General features: G+C 43.3%; 1 protein-coding gene across 3 annotated transcripts in view; it reads left to right on the top strand.

Moving 5' to 3' along the window:
• Positions 1 to 917: 917 nt before the first annotated feature.
• Positions 918 to 21,727, top strand: part of LOC116968770 (signal transducer and activator of transcription 1-like) — a 39,581-nt gene continuing 18,771 nt past the window's right edge. For 2 of the 3 annotated variants that reach the window (XM_033015596.1, XM_033015595.1), the window contains exons 1-10: positions 918 to 1,122; positions 3,987 to 4,118; positions 5,669 to 5,813; positions 12,945 to 13,043; positions 15,975 to 16,061; positions 16,158 to 16,236; positions 16,912 to 16,994; positions 18,321 to 18,472; positions 19,254 to 19,412; positions 20,627 to 20,719. In XM_033015596.1, the coding sequence (XP_032871487.1) occupies positions 3,988 to 4,118; positions 5,669 to 5,813; positions 12,945 to 13,043; positions 15,975 to 16,061; positions 16,158 to 16,236; positions 16,912 to 16,994; positions 18,321 to 18,472; positions 19,254 to 19,412; positions 20,627 to 20,719 (1,028 nt within the window). In that variant the 5' untranslated portion in view covers positions 918 to 1,122; position 3,987. The remainder of the gene's footprint in view (positions 1,123 to 3,986; positions 4,119 to 5,668; positions 5,814 to 12,944; positions 13,044 to 15,974; positions 16,062 to 16,157; positions 16,237 to 16,911; positions 16,995 to 18,320; positions 18,473 to 19,253; positions 19,413 to 20,626; positions 20,720 to 21,727) is intronic. The other variant, XM_033015597.1, reaches the window with a different exon arrangement.

The raw sequence follows: 21,727 nt of genomic DNA, 5'->3' as shown, positions 1-21,727 counted from the left end.
ATATATGCATGTATGTGTATATGTATGCATATAAATGTATCCATATGTATGTGTGCATATGTATGTGTATATGTATGTGTGTATATATGTATGTGTATAAATATATATATATATATATATGCATATATTTATTATTACTATATAATTATATATATAATTGCCTTTATGGTTTATGTATATCATCTTACAAGACAAATGAATTAATAGTGATTATTTCAATCAAAGTTGCTTCTGATCCATGAGAATAAACTTTATTATCTCTAACTTGCCTCTCACACACAGACACACATTCATATAAATATATAAAATATATATACGTTAAATTTAATTTTGTGCAGTGTGTTAAAGCAATACAAGGGAAACTGCACAATACAATGCAAGGGAAACTACGCAAAGGAGGGGGCTGTTCCCGCTACAATATACTCGAGGATCTTTGCTTTGGATCAATTATAGAGGAGCTCCATAATCTTTGCTTTGGATCACAGCGGATGGATTACATACCGGAAGTCGCGTGTCGCATTAAGAAATGGCGGCCGTGACGTTCCGTCACGTACTACACGTCAGTCCATTGGATTTCGGAGGAGTGGCCTATCTTGCCCCGCTATAAGATCTTTGTGCGAGCCCGCCGTCAAAAGCAAAGATCTTATAGGTCAAAAGCGAGGGCGGGGATAGGCTAAGACTCTCGCGCGCGTAGCGGATAACTACGGCCAGTCCGCCTCATACGTCACACGCACAGCTTGCGTCTGACGCAGTTTCTTCGAAATCAGCTGCTCGCGCTGGAGCCGCCGCCGCCCGCAGGCGCAGTGACGCTGGCTCGCTGAGTGGCCAAACACCGGGGGAGGCGGGATCAGCGCGGGCTGATTGACGTGAGGCCGGGCCAATGGCACCTGTTAGAATGGCAGCTGGCTCGTTCCCGCCGGGTGGGGGGGGGGGGGCGGGCCGTCGAACTGTTGGAAGAGCTGGATGTTCCTCCGCCCGGGTGTATTTATTAAAACAATACAGTATTGGAGAACTGTAATGCAAATTTCCTAACTAGAATAACCACAAGAAAAGTCGCCACAACAATATTTCCATCAATAACATAACCATTGCATGATTTTAGCCTTCAACGCAGAAGTTCGGGTAAGTTCACAGCAGGCACTATAATTCTAAATTATAATGTTTTACATTTCCTATTTAAATTACACGTAAATGAAATGTATGATCTCCTAAATTAATATGCATGTTAATGGTGTGGTAAATTAACTGAAGGGAAGTTAAGAAGAGACATGTTGTTCTCGGGTTAATCGACCGTATTAGACTCTGGGTTACACATTAGGATCAGTCTGAAGAAGTGTTTCGGCCCGAAACGTTGCCTATTTCCTTCGCTCCATAGATGGTGCTCCACCCGCTGAGTTTCTCCAGCACTTTTGTGTACCTTCGATTTTCCAGCATCTGCAGTTCCTTCTTGAACACTTAGACTCTGGGTTCTCTGGGTCTGGTGTCTGTGTGTTTACGGTGACTGTGTTTGGGGACACTGGACCTGGCATGTGTCAGATGCATTCTCCCTTTTTCTCCCCTGGCCGACGACAACTTCAGGGAGTCCTGACTCACTCACAGCTGCCCTGCGTCTCCAACCCTCCCACTCAAAAGCAAGAGCACTATCTTATCGCAGCCAGACAGATGCATTTCAGCTAACTTGGGCCCGCTGCCTGGGCAAGGCCAGCAGCATAATCAAGGACCAGTCTCACCCCGGCCACTCCCCCTTCACCCCCTCTCCCCTACCCCCTCTGGCAATAAGTAACGAAGTGTGAAAACACACACATCCAGATTCAGGGACAGTTTCTTCCCAGCTGTTATCAGGCAACTGAACCATCCTACAACCAAAAACAAGTCCTGAACTACTATCTACCTCATTGGTGACCCTCAGACTATCCTTGATCACACTTTGCTGGCTTTGCCTTACACTAAACGTTATTCCCTTATCATGTATGTATCTGTACACTGTAAATGGGTCGATTGTAATCATGTATTGTCTTTCTGCTGACTGGTTAGTACTTAAAAGCTTTTACCATGATAAAAACTGTACCGTGATAACAAACTAAACTGAACTTATGTGGTTTCCCCAATGCCCAGAGTGGCAATCTTTTAAAATGTCCCACCTTCCACTAAAGTGTTAAATATTGGTGGTCACTTTGTGGGTGATTAAACAAATTAAGAGGTTGTTTTGTTTCTTGAGATGAAATAATAATGGATTTAGAACTTCCTGTAATTTAATTGGAAGGTGCACTGATCAAACCTGATGTGTAGGTATAATGCAGGGCTTACACCAACTCATCAGGTTGGTATGGGTTGGTAACGTATGGAAGTAACGTTCAAGTTGAGATGTGTCGGACTGTTAATCACCCTGTGTCATCGGGAAAGGATGCCATGAGAATGCAAAACAACTTGAGGTTTTCAAACCATTTTATTTTGTATAGAAATCTTGGTTCATGCCGAGGGCCAGCCCCTCAGGTTTGAGGTGGACTGAGAATGAGATTTCAAAATCAAAAGTTTGTGCAGCGTTGAGAGTTTATTGACTACAAGTTGTTCCGAACCCGAAATGTTGTCTGTCCATTTCCTTCCACAGATGCTGCCTGACCTGCTGAAATCTTCCAGCACTTTATTTGTTTTTACTCAGGATTCCACCATCTGCAGTCTCTAGTATCTCAAACTTATCTTGGTTCTTAAAAAAACATTTCCTAGTTTATGCACAGCTATCTACAATACAACTATCTCCTGAAAACCATACAACTCTATACAGTGAATTGGGTCAACAGAAGTTTTTTTTGTTGCAATATCTATATATTCTATCTATTTTTCTCCCTTTGTTGTGACCTAAGCTGAATTTTTGTTCTGTCTGCCATTCAAGATAACTTTCTTCACCACATGCCCTAAACTCTTGAGTGTTGGCAGTTAGCCTAGTCACGAGACTGGCTCGAAAAGGAAGGAAAGAGAATATTATAGCCAAGCACAATTATGTCCTCATTCTTGTATGACTGGGCTTATCCTGCTGACTGGGATAGTGTTTGTGATTAAACATGATAATAATGTCACACTGACATTACAAACCACTGAAGTATACATAGAACAGTACAGCGGAGAAAGGAACTGCAGATGCTGGTTTCAACTGAAGATAGACACAAAGTGCTGGAGTAACTCAGCAGGACAGGCATCAACTCTGGAGAGAAAGAATGGGTGACGTTTTGGGTCAAGTCTGAAGAAGGGTCTCGACCCGAAACGTCACCCATTCCTTCTCTCCAGAGATCCTGCCTGTCCCGCTGAGTTACTCCAGCATTTTGTCTATAGAACAGTACACAGCACAGGACCAGGCCTTCTGTATGTGCTGAAATAGCTGCAGGAAAATGTCACAGAGGGTCAGTTATTTCTTTGTGCCTTATGAAACAGAGTAGAATGCAGTGATGCGCTGCCTTTGTACTTTAGTAATCTGGTCGTGTTGCTATTTGTTTGCTTGGCTTCATCGCTGCTGAGATTGAATGTTGCCTGTCCAGATCTGATCTTGTCCTATGATCTCTTGCCTCTTCTGCCAGCTAGCATAACATCAGTTACGAAACATGCTCCATTTTGGTTTATTTGTATTGGATTCCTCGGGTGAAATTTTATTTGCAAAACTTTTAAGTTCCTTTCTGAGAAGGTGGAAATAGCAGTAGACCATTCATACCATTGTTCCTGCTGTTTGTTCAGTAGGATTATGGTCAATCTTTTATATCGCTCAATTAATTTATTAACTAAAAATCTCAGTCTTGCAGATAGTCATAGAGCTGTACAGTATGGAAACAGGCCCTTCAGCCAACTTTGTCCTTGCCAACCAAGTTAGAATTCTTCCAGGGCAGCACAAACAAAACCCCTTTCTGACTATAAGACATTGTAATGGTGCTACCAAACCACCACAGTGTACATAATCCATTAATCCTTGTTAATGCAAATGTTCTTTTTTCCCCTCACAGTATGAGTCAGTGGGAGAAGCTAAAACAACTGGATACAAAGTCCTTGGAGCAGTTGCATAATCTGTATCAGGATGAAAACTTTCCCATGGATGTACGAGAATATCTTGCTCATTGGATTGAAACTCAGGATTGGTATGTTAAGTTGTAAAAGAGGAAACCATTTCTATTTGAGTAAACTGTGTTCCCTGTTGGGAATCCTTCAGCTGCCACGGTTTTAAGTGCCTCTGACACCTCGGAGATACGGAAAAGATGACTGTGGAGGTTGACTCCAACTTAGTTTTAATGTTCTTTTGCCCCTTCTGTAAATATGCCTGGCTTGATTGAATTGATTAAAAGATACAGCATGGAAACAGTCCCTTCAGCCCACTGGGTTAATGCCGACCATCGATCACCCATTCACACTGGTTCTATGTTATCCCACGTTCTGATCCACTCCCTGCACACTAGGGGCAATTTACAGAGGCCAATTAACCCACAAACCCACACCTCTATGGGATGTGAGATGAAAATGGAGTACCTTGAGGAAACCCATGGGGAGAATGTGTAAACTCCACATAGACAACACCCGAGGTCAGGATTGAACCCGGGTCTCTGGCGCTGTGAGGCAGCGGCTCTACCCGCTGCGCCATTGCTCTGGTTTAAGCATACTTGCCACAGGGAGTTCTTATCCACGAGTGACATGAAGATGCTCAATTTTCCTTCGAGGGATAATTCTTCTTGCTTTTTTTCCTTTATAGAGTCATTCAGCACGGAAACCCGCCTTTCAGCCCAACTTGCTTATGCCCACCAAGGTGCCCCCATCTACACTAGCTTGGCACATATCCATTTAAACCTTATCTATCCATGTACCTGTCCAAATATATTTAAAATGGTGTTGTTGTACCCGCCTCGCCTACCTCCTCTGGTAGCTCGTTCCATACACCCACCCTCTGTGTGGAAAAAGTTGCCCCTCAGGTTCCGATTAAATCTTTCCCCCCTCATCTTAAACCTGTGTCCTCTGATTCTTGATTCCCCCCCTCTGGGTAAAAAAACTTTCCTCCTTTCTATTCCCCTCATGATTTTATACACCTGAATAAGATCTCCACTCAGCCTCCTGTGCTTCAAGGAATAAAGTCCTAACCTCTCCCTGTAGCTCAGGCCCTCAAGCAACATCCTCATAAATCTTCTCTGCACTCTTTCCAGCTTAACAACATCTTTCCTCTAGCAGGGTGACCAAGATTGAGTGAATTAATTGCTGTGCTGTATTCTTAATTCAGGATGAAACCAGTTGGAGTTCTTCACTGAGGCCTGAGCAAATACTCCATTAGTTTAGTTTAGAGGTACAGTGCGGAAACAGGCCCTTCGGTCTACCGAGTCCGCACCGACCAGTGATCCCCGCACATTAACCCTGTCCACATACACTAGGGACAATTTTACATTTTTATACCAAACCAATTAACTGACACATCTGTACGTCTTGGGAGTGTGGGAGGAAACCGAAGATCTCTGAGAAAACCCACGCAGGTCACTGGGATAATGTACAAACTCCCTACCGACAAGCACCTGTAATCAGGATTGAACCTGGGGCTCTGGAGCTGTAAGGCAGCAACTCTACTGCTGCGCCGCCATGCCGCCCATTGATTGATTGATGAGTGCATGCAGTTCAAGATGAAGTTAAATGTGTTCTTTCGTTCTCTTTGCAGGGAAAAGGCAATAACAAATTACTCATTGGCCACCATCCACTACCAAAATCTGTTGGATCTAATCAACAATCAATACAGCCGCTTTATGCAGGAGAAGTTGTTTATATGCCAGCACAAATTCAAGAGATACAGGCAAAATATGCAGGTACTGTGCAGTTTAAATTATATCATTGCTGCTGTTTGCTGGGAAGTTGTCTATTGCCTGGAATTGTGTGATACAAAGAATACATTTTGAGCTGAAACAATGGAAAATAAACCACGATGATTTAGTTTCTGAATCCAATTATTTTTCCATTCCACCTTCCTTTTCCGATGGTGTTGATGTCCACAAGGGTTCACCTTTGTTCAAATTGACAGCCTTGCATTCTTTATCTGAGGCTTTGCAATTAAATGCTTATCGAGGGGAGGAGTTGGATAAACCACAGCTGAGATTGAGCCTATGGCGTTTTACCACTGCAGTTTATCGCAGTTGTGACAGCCAAGAGTAGGAATACTGAAGTTTTTTCCCCTAATTTGCTAATCGCAATAGTCTGAGCCGTGATCTGCTAACACCGCACAAGAGGAATCGAACCCTGTTGTCTTGCTTTGTCTGGCTGTTCCAATTGACACTTTGAAGGGCAGCACAGTGGCGCAGCTCTGGAAATTACCCCCCTAGTGTGTAGGGAGTGGATGAGGAAGTGGGCTAACGTAGAACTAGTGTGAACCCAAGATCCTATAGCGAGCAAGATAGATCACTCGACGAAAAAGACTTAGTACGGTCATGGGCAGATTCATGGGTAATTATCGACCCCATTTCCGTAACCGACTTCCGTCTCCGCACCAAAGATCCCATAGGATACTAGTGCGGAGACGGAAGCCGGTTACAGAAACATCCTCGTAAAAATAAAAGTTATTTGGTAAAAATCTTCTCATTTTCAGAATTTTAATTTATTAAAACAAACTGTCCCTCCGCAACATTGATTACACTGCGAGTCGGGTCGGGTTACGGAAATGGATGAAAAAAAGGCCCACGTTGCGTACTACACGTCAGCCCTTTGCATTTAGCAGGAGTGATCTATCTTGCTCCACTATCGGATCTTTGGTGTGAACATGTAGATGTGGGCTGGTTTCATGCTGCATCTCCAAACTCTAAGTGTAATGGTCTGTGTATATGTTTGAGTCTCTTCCCTCCCACCCTGCCAATATCCCACATTTTATTATAGCACTTTTTAAAATTTCATTTGACTGACTCCTCCAGCCAAGAAAATGGAATGCAATGCTAAAGGGACGTGTTGGAGGTTATACAAATTTTGGTTGTCCTTGAGGGAGTTTGCTGACAAATCTCTATTCTACAGTATCACATTTCGCAATTTAAAAAAGTGAATCATTTACTATTTTTATTGATATGCAACCAGTTTTACTTGATCTTCAGCGTCTGTGCCCTGGCGATCATCAAAATGGCAGGCTTTTTTTTTTTTTTTTGCTCTTGTGTTGGCAGATCTCAACTGTGTTGCCTTAGGGATGTCACAATGTTGGTAGGGGTGTTTTAGTGTGTACATCGCCCTGGGCAAAAGATGGGATCGATTGTGGGACGTTTGAATAGTTTTTAAAACTTTTTTTACCCCGGGCCCATTCTGTTAAATCTGCACTGCTTCCAAAGAAGGACTTTCCTTTCAACGTTGTGTGGTTCAGAACTCTCTCAGTGCTCCATGTGTGGGCGACCTGTGGCTGGATACAGTTGCAGCAGAACTTCCAACCTCTAGTATTCCAGCTCTATTTATAGGAAGGGCTGGCATTCTGAAAGCCAGACCCACAGAGATGCTGACACAAGAAATTGCAGGTGCTGGAATCTTGCATAGAACGTAAAGTGCTGGAGTAACTCAGCGGGTCAGGCAGCATCTCTGGAGGGCATGGATAGACAACATTTTGGGTCGGGACCCTTCTTCACACAAAATGTCACCTGCCCACGTTCTCCAGAGATGCTGCCTGACCCGCTGAGTTACTCCAGCACTTTGTACCTGTCCACGTTTTCCACAGAGATGCTGCCTGACCCGCTGAGTTACTCCAGCGCTTTGTACCTGTCCACGTTCTCGAGAGATGCTGCATGCCTGACCCGCTGAGTTACTCCAGCACTTTGTACCTGTCCACGTTCTCCACAGAGATGCTGCATGTCTGACCCGCTGAGTTACTCCTGCACTTTGTACCTGTCCACGTTCTCCACAGAGATGCTGCCTGACCCGCTGAGTTACTCCAGCACTCTGTACCTGTCCATGTTCTCCAGAGATGCAGCCTGACCCGCTGAGTTACTCCAGCACTTTGTGTTCTATGCGAGATTCCAGCATCTGCAATTTCTTGTGTCAGCATCTCTGTGGGTCCGGTTACTGAAAACCCCAGGACCTATTGTGATATATTGTTTTAAAAATATGTGTCCTTCTGAGTTTGAGCAGGTTTGAACACATGAGTTAATTGCTTTGTCAACTGTCTGCAATGGTTTTGTATTTATACACTTGTGCTGTTAAAATCCATTCCCTTCAGGCTAAAGTTAATCAGTTGACAACATGAACTTCTTCAAATGTTGTCAGATGCTGAAGCTATGGGATAGTGAGTGATTAATGTCACATTGAGTCATAGATAGAGTCATAGAGTGATACAGTGTGGAAACAGGACCTTCGGCCCAAACTGCCCACATTGGCCAACATGCCCCATCTACACTGGTCCCACCTGCCTGTGTTTGGTCCATATCCCTCCAAAGCTGTCCCATTCATGTACCTGTCAAGCTGTTCCTTAAATGTCGGGATAGTCCCAGCCTCAACTACCTCTGGCAGCTCGTTCCATACACCCACCTGTGTGGAAAAAGTTACCCCTCAGATTCCTATTAAATCTTTTCCCCTTCACCTTAAACCTATGGTGTATGGGCAGGACCTTTAAAGGTACTTTGGCAATGTGGAGGAAATTGTACTGTCTGTAAACTTAGAATACTTAATTTCCCCCCCATTCCTGGTTGTTAAGCAACACAAAATGGAGATGCCAAGTTAAAATAACCATTTTATGTGTTTTACCCGCAATTCTGGCAGCGAGGGATGCTTTTGCACTGCACTTTAGGAAACGGATCTGGGTTACTTGTTGCTCCACAGAGATGTCTTTTCAGTCTGTTTGTTTATGTGGAATGAAAAATCTAATCCCATACATGAAGGTGAAGCATTCTGCCATATCTTGTGCTTTCAAACTGATGATTGAAGAGATAAAGTTTTTTTTTTTTTAAACAAAGCATAATTGCATGAGATTTCTTTTGGTAAAACTTTCATTTGGGGAAATTGAATATTCTTGTTCTGTTTCATTGCTGACAACACAAGAGGTCAACTCCCTCAGAAATGGGAAGCGAATACTATGGATTTTAAAATGCCATACAATTATTTCTTAACCTCTTAATTCCACCACCAGTTTGAGGGCGAGTGAAAGGACTGCCTCCAACAATGGCACTCCCCCTTGTATTTCCTTATGACATTGAAGGAGACCATTTTGTTCCTGGACTCGTAGAAATGACTGCCATAAAGCAGTAATGTGACACTTAATTAATAATGGGCTTGTCTCCTGTTGCTGTTTGCTTCCAGATATGTTAAATCCGTGAAGTTTGCTGCATACTGGCGAACCTGAGTGGGAGAGATAGACTGCATTTTCATTTTGGCAATGCTAAACCTTTTCCTGGAATTGCCTTTAATGGCATAATCCGATTTGAACTATAAGGTTTCATGTAGCATAGAATATATCAGGAATGTCACACCTGCATAATCACAAACTGCGGGTGGCTTTTCATTGCGGAATGAAGATTCAACAATTTGTGTTTTGCTTGTAACCCTTTTCAAAGGAGCAATTTTGTTTGTCTATGTTTCATTCACTGTCTTATTTGATTAGTTGCAGTTACCAAATCCTGAAATATTGCTTGCCTGCTATTGTTGGCAACAGAGGAGGTGTCAATAAGATCTTATTTAGATTTTGTTTTTTTCTGCTTCAGTTGGCAAGTTGCTGGTGTTTTCAGCTCTGTCCACAGTGCTTATAGAAACCAAAGCCGCATACTACAAACTTTACCACAAGTCAAAGACAATTTCTTGGTTACAGTCTAATAACTGCAAAAAAATGTATACTAAAATTTTGGAAAAAACCAGCAGACCCCACAATTAAAATGTGGATTACGGAAATGACTGAGACCTTGCACTTGGAAAAAAATAAGACTTGTCTTAATTGACAAACCAGAATTTTTTGTTAGAGTATGGTCTCCATTTATTGAATATTTGAAAAGGTAAATTGGTTTAACACAGAATCGGGGTTGAAACCTGGGACTGGATGAATAGTTATACTCAATATTTCTATCTATCTCCATAATCTTTCTTTCTGCGTCTCCCTTTTTCTCTCTTCTTCTCTCTCTATTCCTTTCTCTCATCTTTTTCTCCCTTTATCTTTATTCTTAAAAAAAAAACTGAAGCTATGTAAGAAATCTGTAATTAAATTGTCGCTTACTATTATTTGTATACATGCTTCTAATAAAAATATTTAAAAAAAGAAAGAAACCAAAGCCACGATTTTATGGAGAACACATTTCCGGGTTGTGGTGTGCTTGTGAAAGCAGCGCAGAAGAGAAGCATTTTTTTCCCCTGTGGTTGTACATTAATGGTTGAACATGTGATCTGGACTGCCATTCCAGGGGAGCTTCCCAGTTTTCCAAGGTACTGTCGAGAGGTTAAAGATTGCGCAACATTATATTTCAAAATGTTTCAACTAACTTCACCGGTCATTAAAACTTGCTGACTGCTCATTGTTGCTTGAATCTCGTGCGCTATATTGCTGCAGAATTTGCCTGTGTCATTTGCTGCAGTTCAGAGTCATTGAGCTTTCTATCCTGAACGTGAAGCTGCATTTTCAATCATTCCACACAGCTTCTGTCTTAAATGACGTCCAGTCATCTGCTGGCATGGAGCCCTGCAGCGTACTCAGTTTGGCTGGTTGGTCTAATCCCTTTTCCTTCCCAACCAAACTTTCCTGCGCAATCTCCAAACATCCAAAAACAAATGGCGAAGAATAATATGCAAGAATGCAGCCCTCCCAATCTGTGGCACTTAACATTAGACGTGAAATGTATTTAAAAAAAACTTTAAATTCAATGCTATCATTCCATGTTGTTTTAACACTGTTGGGAGCCATACACAAAGTTGTTATAATCCTTGTCGCCATTGAGTTGAATATGATCAAATTGCTGATGCTAACGATGCTTGCTGATTTTGCGCTTTGGATTTTTCTTTTTGTGGCAACTAAGAACAGTTTTGAAAGCCGACAGGCGGTGCCGACAATGAATAAGCAGCATGCGCGCAAAGCTTGGGTTGTCTGGGCTTTGTAGGGGAGGGCATGGGTGGAAAGTAGGGCCGACACAAGGAGCTGGTTCTGTACGGCAATGTGATTGCAGTTTGGAATTCCCATTGTACTCTCCATACGATTTTGATAAAGTATAATGACTGATTCTACATCTCAAGACAGGTTTATTCGTCACATACACATCAGAGATGTGCAGTGAAATGAAAAGTGGCAATGCTTGCGGATTGTGCAAAAAAACTACAAAACAGAATGGAACAGAATCACATATGCACATACTACATATTTGTGGGAGGGAAAAAAAGAAGAAAAAAGAGCAATTTAAAAAAGACGCCACACAACAGTAGCTTGGTACAGTCTAGGTACAGATTGGTACAGTCTAGGTACAGATTGGTATCTAAGGCTAAATGTCAAATTGTTTATTGTAAGAATGAAGTGGACATTGTTGATTGTAGCTGCTTTACTTCAATGTTTTAATGTGAGCCCTGTCATGCTTTGTTTTGAGACCAAGATTTCTGAAATTCCTAGTTCTTTTTCATTTGATCCAGGATGAAGGAGCATGAGTACTTGTGGAATTCTACATCCCTGCAACGATGCAACTCTGGTCTGGCTCAATCAACTAGAAAATAGCGCAAATCTGCATGAATTTTCCAGTCTGATTTACTTTTAATTGAACTGATGTGTTGCAATAGGCAATGCATTCAAAGCAAGACTAAACTTTCTCAACAGACTTGCAATCAACATCAATTTCTTTGTGTCGTCTGATGGTTGGGAAATGGAAAATTGTCCTCGCTATTTTGAGTTGGTCGGTCATTCATCAACCTGTTGCCAATCCCTTCCCTGCAAAACGTCATCCATTGAGTCATCAACGCTGGTAGACTCCTATACGAACAACGATTGCCTTTCTACTTTGCCTGCAGGGCCTAAGGCAGAAGGGAACAAAAGGAAACTTAAATCCTGATGCCCTGGTTACTGTTTGTGTTAAGATAAATAAAGAAAATTGGCTACAATGTAAATAACATAAACATTAACTGTTAATGACTTGTCCAGGTACAGTGCCCTCCATAATGTTTGGGACAAAGACCCATCATTTATTTTGCCTAAGAAGGAACTGCAGGTGCTGGAAAATCGAAGGTAGACAAAAGTGTTGGAGAAACTCAGCGGGTGCAGCAGCATCTATGGAGCAAAAGAAATAGGCAATGTTTCAGGCCGAAACCCTGAAGGAAATAGGCAACATTTCGGGCCGAAACCCTGAAGGAGGCAACGTTTCGGGCCGAAACCCTGAAGGAAATAGGCAACGTTTCGGGCCGAAACCCTGAAGGAAATAGGCAACGTTTAGGGCCGAAACCCTGAAGGAAATAGGCAAAGTTTCGGGCCGAAACCCTGAAGGAAATAGGCAACGTTTCGGGCCGAAACCCTGAAGGAAATAGGCAACGTTTCGGGCCAAACCCTGAAGGAAATAGGCAACGTTTCAGGCCGAAACCCTGAAGGAAATAGGCAACGTTTCGGGCCGAAACCCTGAAGGAAATAGGCAACTTTTCGGCCCGAAACGTTGCCTATTTCCTTTGCTCCATAGTGGCTGTTGCACCCGCTGAGTTTCTCCAGCACTTTTGTCTACCTACCATTTATTTATTTGCCTCTGTACTGTCGAGAGGTTAAAGATTGCACAATTTGAGATTTGTAATAGAAAAAAAAATCACATATGGTTAAAGTGCACATTGTCAGATTTTAATAAAGGGTATTTTTATACATTTTGGTTTCACCATGTAGAAATTACAGCAGTGTTTATACATAGTCCCCCCCGCCCCCCCCCCCCCACCCCCATTTCAGGGCACCATAATGTACACGCATAATCAGGAATGAACCTACAGTCATCACAGTAGAGGCACTCTGTGTAGCAGGTAGCATGGTAATACTCTGGCTTCTCTTTCATTAGGCTACTTATGGAGACGACCCTGTGCTCTTGGCAAAGAATGTCGCTTCTTACCTGATGCAGGAGAAGATGATCCTAAGCAATGTTGTAGAGGATCACCAGGTAGGAGGAACGCAAATGGGGACCAAAAGTCACGGATTTATTGACTAACGTGCTAATTTTTAAATGTTCACGCTGTCAGATCTGCCTGGATTTCTCCAGTCCACTGACCATTCGCCCTCAGTTGTGATGTGGAGCTGACCATCTGACATCTAGGGTGTTTTCTTTTCCTGTACCTTGACACACTCCTCAAAAATAAATTTTCCTCTGCTTTTGTTGAACAGTGCATGCAATGCTGCAATACTGGTTCATCAGGTGGCCAAGGTGGGGGTGGGGGGGGTATATCCACTACCAGTGTTTCGTTGAGAGCGGCTGGTTTCTCTGAAGCTAAAGGAGAAGGAATTTGACTGCAGCAAGCGCAAATGCTAGAATAACTTTGCTTTGTGAGGCAGCGCTGGAAGTGGAGCAAGATGGTGGTGTGAGGAGGCTGGGCCATTTTGGAGTTGAAGGCCTTCCCCAGCACTAAAACTGTTATGATGCTGATAACTGGAAGAATGAATTCTGTCTCGTCTGACAGACGGTGAATTTTCCATGCTGCGTCATTTTATAACACTGCCATCCACGGTACCTTTTATGAACATCGCTTTTATAGACCCAAAGTGCAGGAAGAACTCAGCAGGTCGGGCAGCATCTGTGGAGGGAAAAGACAAATGTTTTGGGTTGGGACCCTTCTTCAGACTTCTCCTCTCTGTGAGACCTGCTCTCGCTGCCCCCCCCCCCCTCTGTGATTCCTGCAACTCCAGTCTGAAGTAGGGCCCCAACCCGAAACGTCGCCTTTCCATTCCCCCCACAGATGCTGCCTGACCCGCTGAGTTTCTCCAGCACTTTGTGTTTTGCTCAGGATTCCAGCATCTGCGGTTTCTGTTGTCACCATGGCACTGCTTTTAGTTTGGATATATCATAAGGATAAGTAACCACACCCCAGCAGCTGTTTGATAACATTCCAAATGTACATACACGCTTCTCTTTTATGACCACATTTGCATTGCTGTCTGTTTTCTTCTGCAAGAATTAACGCCCCACGCTTGGTCTGCTGCGCATCCAGACTCCGGTGAACCTTGAAGCAGATTGAATGCATCTTTCCAACCCTTCTCTCTGTTTGTGATGGAAGCTTGTATGCAATGAGAGGGAACTGAGGGAGATTGGAGATTTACTCCGTGCAAAATCGGCCCTGTTGAATCCAAGAAGTAACTGCTGAGAACGCATCTCCATGATGCTGAATGGCACGCTGGACATTTTGTGCCCATTTGAAATGAGGCTTGCTTGGAAAGCTTGGTTTTGGTGTTGATTCCTCTCATCGTACTTGCTGCCAATTCCTGTTGGTTTTGCTCGAGTTGACACGGTTCTATCCTGCACTCCTAAAACTAAGCAGTAACATAAGAGTCGTGTTTTTTATTTCTTCTACTTTCTCCCCCCCACTCCTTTCCCCATTTCTAATGTAACTTTCATGAATGAAGTTTTTTTTCTGTCCTCAAATCAGTGGCATGGGTAGAGACCATTATGGTGCAATACATGAGGGGAACAGATAGAGTGAATGCACAGAGTCTTTTGCCCAGAGTAGGGGAATCAAGAATCAGAGGACATGGGGTATATGGAATGAGGAGTAAGGAGTAAGCCATTTAGAACGGAGATGAGGAAACACTTTTTCTCTCCGAGAGTGGTGAGTCTGGAATTCTCTGCCTCAGAGGGCAGTGGAGGCCGGTTCTCTGGATGCTTTCAAGAGAGAGCTAGATAGGGCTCTTAAAAATAGCGGAGTCAGGGGATATGGGGAGAAGGCAGGAACGGGGTACTGATTGGGGATGATCATCCATGATCACATTGAATGGCGGTGCTGGCTCGAAGGGCCAAATGGCCTACTCCTGCACCTGTTGTCTATTGTGTATTGAGCTGCTGGACGAAGTAGTTGTGGCTGAAACTGGAAAGGCGGAGGGGCAGGACAAAGCCTGGCAAATGATAGGCGGATACAGGTGAGGGACATTTTTTTGATAGGTGGGTCCAAGTCAGAAAATGGTCGTAGAGGCTCGCAACCCGAGACGTCATCGATCCACGTTCTCCAGAGATGCTGCCTGACCCGCTGAGTTACTCCATCACTTTGTGTCTTTTTTTGTAAACCAGTATCTGCGGTTCCTTGTCTCTCTGTTGTTTGGACGGAGGTTGATTAGAGCTTCAGCGCATCCCCTGCATGTGGAACGTCAGCTCTTCCTTGGATGTGTTGTCGTCAAAGTCCCCCACGAATGAGTTTCACCAAAGATCTTATAGCGAGCAAGATAGTCCACTCGACGAAAAAGATGTAGTACGGTCATGGGCAGATTCATGGGTAATTTAAGGCCCCATTTCCGTAACCGGCTTCCGTCTCCGCACCAAAGATCCCATAGGATAATAGTGCGGAGACGGAAGCCGGTTACGGAAACATCCTCGTAAAAATAAAAGTTATTTGGTAAAAATCTTCTCATTTTCAGAATTTTAATTTATTAACACAAACTGTTCCCCCGCAACGTTGATTACACTGCGGGTTGGGTTGGGTCGGGTTACTAAAATGGATGAAAAAAAGGCCCACGTTCCGTTCCGTTGTGTACTACACGTCAGCCCATTGCATTTCGCAGGAGTGGTCTATCTTGCGATAGACCACTCTATAGGATCTTTGAGTTTCACTGCTGGCAAGGAGTCCATTGCTGAGGTTTTCCCTGCCAAGCACTCTGAGGAAGTTTCCCGTGAGCGGTAGTCTATTTTTTATTTTGGTGCCTGATAACACGTGGTACATTATTTTATTGGTGCCTGATAACACGTAGTACATTTATAAGAGAAGCCTATCTCTGCCCATTGACATGCTTTGGTGCTGCAGTGCAGTTGTAGCAACTCTCAAAAACTGGTTTTCTTGACAAAACTGTTGGCAATGTAGTACTCTCACTGAGACGGTTCCTGTCTTTGTTTTAGGCTGTCATGGGCCAACCTCAACCTGTGGACTTTGAAAGGCACCAGAACGTTGTACAGAAACTTAATGCACTGAAAAATGGCGTACAGGTGAGTGGCTAGTGTAGTTTAGTGCTACATATCCTTTTTTAAAGGATGCTAAATATATCTGAAACTGCTAAATATATTTGAAACTGTTATATTTAGGCTGGTGAACAGGAGTTGAAGTTCCTCGAAGAACAGCAAGATGAATTTGATTTCAAATTCAAGACTTACAAGTTTCAAGGTGGGTATTTTCCTTGTTTCCACGAGCCCTTGAGTCTGGAGGGTGAGAGGATGTTGTACGGCTCTCTAACTTTGAAAGCTGGTGCTAAAGTGGCTCCTGCGACAAGGCAGTATATATTGTGCTCTTTGGATCATTTTCCAATGTTCCTTCATTGGTATTTCTGGCAGCTTTGTTACATGAATCCGATATTTTCAACACATTTGCTTCTTGTCTTCCCTGCTTCTGACTCCTGGAACTGCATATAGGCTCGCACTTTCCTGAACAGTGATGCCTCTTGCATTAGTCTTGATGTTAGTCAGCTACTTTCCTCCAACTATCAGGAACATCTAAGCCTCCTCTCTTGTTTTAGACACCATCACCGAGGGAAAAAGATTTAATATGAATCTGAGGAGTAACTTTTTCACACAAAGGGTGGAGGGTGATTGGAACAAGCTGCCAGACGAGGTAGTTGAGGCCGTCTATCTCCCTCAGAGTTGTGTATCCCTCGATCAGTGATAGACCAAAAAAGACCAAGACAAATTGGATGGATTTTTATTTTTTCTTCCATTTGTATTCAATGTTGGTGGACTGCACTGGCTGTGAATTCCTATTGCAACCTGCAAAGAGTTTTCTTTCACTTAGGGATACAAAATCAACCTGTATAATGTACTTCATGATAATTTCATTATATTTTAGAATCGAACAATTCCGAGAAGCAGAAGGAAGAAGAATTGCAGGTGCTACAGAAGATGCTAAATATTCTGGACTGCAATAGAAAAGTAAGTCATTCACTTCTGGATAGTAGTCTGGAGTCTGGTGTGGCAAGTGTGTGCCACTGAGACTTGCCAACACTTAACTCAGGGCACTGTCGATAACTGCATTGTTCCCTTCATGATCCTATTGAGGACGATTAATGTGCCACGTGCTTGACTCTGCATCGTATACATAACTAAAGGTAGACACAAAAAGCTGGAGTAACTCAGCGGGACAGGCAGCATCTCTGGGGAGAAGGAATGGGTGACGTTTCTGGTCAAGACCCTTCTTCAGACTGAAAGTCAGGGTGAGAGGGAAACGAGAGATATAGACGATGATGTAGAGAGATATAAAACAATAAATGAAAGAAATGTAAAAAAGTAACAATGATAAAGGAATCAGGCCATTGTTAGCTGTTTGTTGGGTGAAAACGAGAAGCTGGTGTGACTTGGGTGGGGGAGGGTTACTTGAAGTGAGAGAAATCAAAATCTGTACCACTGGGGTGTAAGCTGCTCAAGCGAAATATGAGGTGCTGTTCCTCCAATTTGTGCTGGGCCTCACTCTGACAATGGAGGAAGCTCAGGACAGAAAGGTCAGTGTGGGAATGGGAAGGAGAATTAAAGTGTTTAGCGACTGGGAGATCAGGTAGATCCAGGCAGACTGAGCGAAGGTGTTCAGTCTGCGTTTGGTCTCGCCGATGTATAAGAGTCTACATCTTAAGCAACGGATACAGTAGATGTGGTTGGAGGCGGTGCAGGTGAACGAATACATAACAACTTGCGTCTATGTTGATCACTTGGCTGAAAGGACTAAGTGTACTGTAGCCAGATTTTCTCCTCCTTCACAAGTTGTTAACCCGTGTGCGGAAGAGGCAAAGAGCATGTAAAGGGGTATCTAGAAAGGTTAAGTGAATGGGAAAGACGAAGAAAATTAGGTTATCCACTTTGGATGGAAAAATGAAACGCAAATGATAATATAAACAGTGTGAGACTTCAAAATGTAGTGGTGTACAAAGGGAACTGTTGGAGGAGAAACTGTATAAGATTAGTTTAATTACTATTCCTTCCCTCTGGGGACATTTTTAGGCCCAAATAATCCACAAGGGTTTCCAGCATGTGAAGAGCAGCTGCTAACTACAGCCGTCATGCAATTTCTCCATTTTCTAAACCTATTATCCCTCCGGAGTAAATCGTGGTCACATTCGTGGATTCGTGGTCACATTTTAAAATGGAGTCCGTAGAGCCAGCAAGGATTTTTTTTTGTCTTGTCTCTTGAATCTGGTCCCAGAAATGAAAGATGTGTCTCATGCTTCATTTTAAATGTTTTGAGAGTTTTATTTTGTTTTTTGGCAGAAAGTCCTTCAGAAGTTTGCAGAATTCATAAACGAAGCTGAGGTGCTCCTGAACACGCTGGTGAAAGAGGAGCTGGCAGACTGGAAGAGGCGGCAACAGAGTGCCTGTATCGGTGCCCCTGTGAAAGTTTGCTTGGACCAGCTGGAGAACTGGTAATGAGAATGATGGCTTGTGCTGACTGAGGGAGGGTCTTGAAGTTCGCTCTTATCCAAACCTTGCCCCCTGCAAGCACAACTTCCAACATGGGTGACTAGATACCAATCAGTTGGGCTGCTTTTAAGATTTGTTTCTTTATGCTTTCTTTTGGGGGTTTTTCATCGGCTTATAAATGCTGTTCTCAATCTCTGCAACGATAGTTGCCAATGGAACCGCAGATGCTGGTTTACAAAAGAAGATACAAAATGCTGGAGTAACTCGGGTCAGGTAGCATCTCTGGAAAACATGGAGAGGTGACGTTTCAGTCGTGATATCTGAAGAAGGGCCTTGTCTTGACAATCTGAAGAAGGGTCCTGACCCAAAACGTCACCTATCCATGACCTGCTGAGTTATTCTAGCACTTTATGTCCGTTTAGCTGTCTAGTAGAATGTTTTGTGCAAAGTTAAATGAGAAAAGTCAAGTCAAGAGAGTTTATTGTCATGTGTCCCAGATAGGACAATGAAATTCTTGCTTTGCTGCAGCACCAGAGGATATTGTAGTCATAAATATAGATCAGATCAGTGTGTCCATATGCCATAGAATATATATATACACACATCAGTAAACAGATAAAGTGCAATAGGCTGTTATAGTTCAGAGTTTGATTGAAGTTGTGTTTAATACTTTTCAAACAAACTCTGTGTCTGGCTGGATGCTGGAAAAGTGTGTCTGGGCTGGACGCTGGTACTGATTTGCCTCTGTTCCTTCTAACTAAAGTTATATTCTTATCTTTGTAGGTTTACTGCATGTGCAGTGTGTTTGTTTCAAGTGAAAAGGCTGCTGATAAAGCTGGAGGAACTGGGAGATAAAGTGACTTACGATAAGGACCCTTTTAAAATACAAAGACCTACTTTGGAGAAGCTTGTTAAAACTCTGCTGACCAACCTCATTAAAAGGTATGAGACGGAGTCTTATTTGTTTCGTAGGTGGATTTATTTGTCAACTGGAGCACGTTCTTAGCCCCTGCTTTCTTCATTGGAAAGATTATCCTGTGGCAACGATTGTGCAACAACCAAAGATGTTGCAATACCCTTATTCAATATTAATTGTTAAGCCAGAAGGCCTTTCTCTACGCTGGGAATAATGTCACTGTTATTTCCCTGTTTCATCTTTTTTCATGCCAGAGCGGCAGAAATGTGATCATATGAGAATAACACTTTCCAGACTAATTTCCAAGTTAAATTATCAGAGAGATATGTGAGAAGAAGGAATGTGTAAATGTTTAATTTCAAGAAAACTCATTAACTAGGCAATCATACTCTATTGAGCTACTGACAGGTGGCGCAGCCTTACAGTTCCAGAGACCCGGGATCGATCCTGACTAAGGGTGCTGTCTGTACGTTCACCCTGTGACCACGTGGGTTTTCTCCGGGTGCTCCGGTTTCCTCCGACGTTACACTGACGTGCAGGCTTAACCATATAACAATTACAGCACGGAAACAGGCCATCTCGGCCCTACAAGTCCGTGCTGAGCAACCTTTTTCCCTTAGTCCCACCTGCCTGCACTCATACCATAACCCTCCATTCCCTTCTCATCCATATGCCTATCCAATTTATTTTTAAATGATACCAACGAACCTGCCGCCACCACTTCCACTGGAAGCTCATTCCACACCGCTACCACTCTCTAAGTAAAGATGTTCCCCCTCATGTTACCCCTAAACTTCTGTCCCTTAATTCTGAAGTCATGTCCTCTTGTTTGAATCTTCCCTATTCTCAAAGGGAAAAGCTTGATCACATCAACTCTGCCTATCCCTCTCATCATTTTAAAGACCTCTAGCAAGTCCCCCCTTAACCTTCTGCGCTCCAGAGAATAAAGACCTAACTTATTCAACCTATCTCTGTAACTTAGTTGTTGAAACCCAGGCAACATTCTAGTAAATCTCCTCTGTACTCTCTCTTGTAGGCTTGTAGGTTAATTGGCTTCTGCAAATTGTTCCCAGTGTGTTGGATTGAACCAGTGTGCGGGGATGATTGCTGGACGGCATGGACTCTGGGCCGAAGGGCCTGTTTCCGCGTTGAATCTCGAAACTAAGCTGATGAATGCGAATACCTGTCAAAATGTTGTACTGATGAAATTGAAAGATGCTGTTTTTCATTTTAAAACTAGTGCATTTGTTGTGGAGAATCAGCCTTGTATGGCTCCTCAGAGTAAGATGCCCTTGGTTTTGAAAACAAGCTCGCAGTTCTCCGTGAAGCCCCGGTGAGTACAGATCTCGGCTAAGCTCTTCAACAAAGTAGCGGCAGCATGTTTAAAAATAATTGACTCCTTTGTACTGATTCTTGCTGAATCTTTGTCTGTAAGGCTGAGGTGAAAATTATGAGGCAATTAAAAAGAGTATTTCAGTGGTACAACTCCTTTCTCTGGCACTAGTTTGTGGGTTCTAATCCACCATAGAGATGACCATATCATCTAGATTGATGCAGCCAATCAAGTGCTATAGCAGTCATAGGATCAGACAGCACAGAAGCAGGCCCTTTGGCCCAACTCGTCCATGCTGACCAAGATGTCCCATCTAAGTTGGTCCCATTTGCCCGTATTTGGCCCATATCCTGCTGAACCTGCAATGTAGATACTGTTCCAGCATCAAGAGTACTTAATTGCCATATATTAGAGTCATTCAGCGTGGAAACAGGCCCTTCGGCTCAACTTGCCCATACAGGCCAACGTGTCCCAGCTACACTCGTCCCACATGCCCGCAAGGTGCTCTGGATCACCCAGAGGACCAGAAATGAGCTGTAATTCAGTTCACGAGGAACATCAATCTAGATTATATGGCCATCTCTAATGTATGGTAATATCTAGCTGTCTGGAAGGTAGAAGGCTGAATATTCAGGCTTGTGCAACCTCTTGATCTTCACACACCCTGGTTAGAGTCGCCTTTAGCCCACCACATCTATGTTGACCATCGGGTATCCAGCTGTACCAATGCCTCACGCTAGCACTTGCGTCTGCGGCCCTTATACTTAAGAATCCTAGTTGTACAGCACAGAAATGGGCCCTTCTGCCCATCATGTCCATGCCTGTTTGTTTTTTTTGCCCCTCTACACTAATCCCATTTGTCCGCATTAGAACGTATTCTACGCCTTGCCTGTTTCAGGGCCTGCCAATTTGTGACCCCTTGTATCTTTGTAATTCGGAGAACAGGTGGGGAAAGTGTTCGCCAACCACTTCCCCATTTCCTACCGCCCCCATCAGTGGGACTGTTTC

Source organism: Amblyraja radiata, chromosome 46 (assembly GCF_010909765.2).
Source record: "Amblyraja radiata isolate CabotCenter1 chromosome 46, sAmbRad1.1.pri, whole genome shotgun sequence".
Lineage (NCBI taxonomy): Eukaryota > Metazoa > Chordata > Chondrichthyes > Rajiformes > Rajidae > Amblyraja > Amblyraja radiata.
This window is presented reverse-complemented; position numbering and strand designations above follow the sequence as displayed.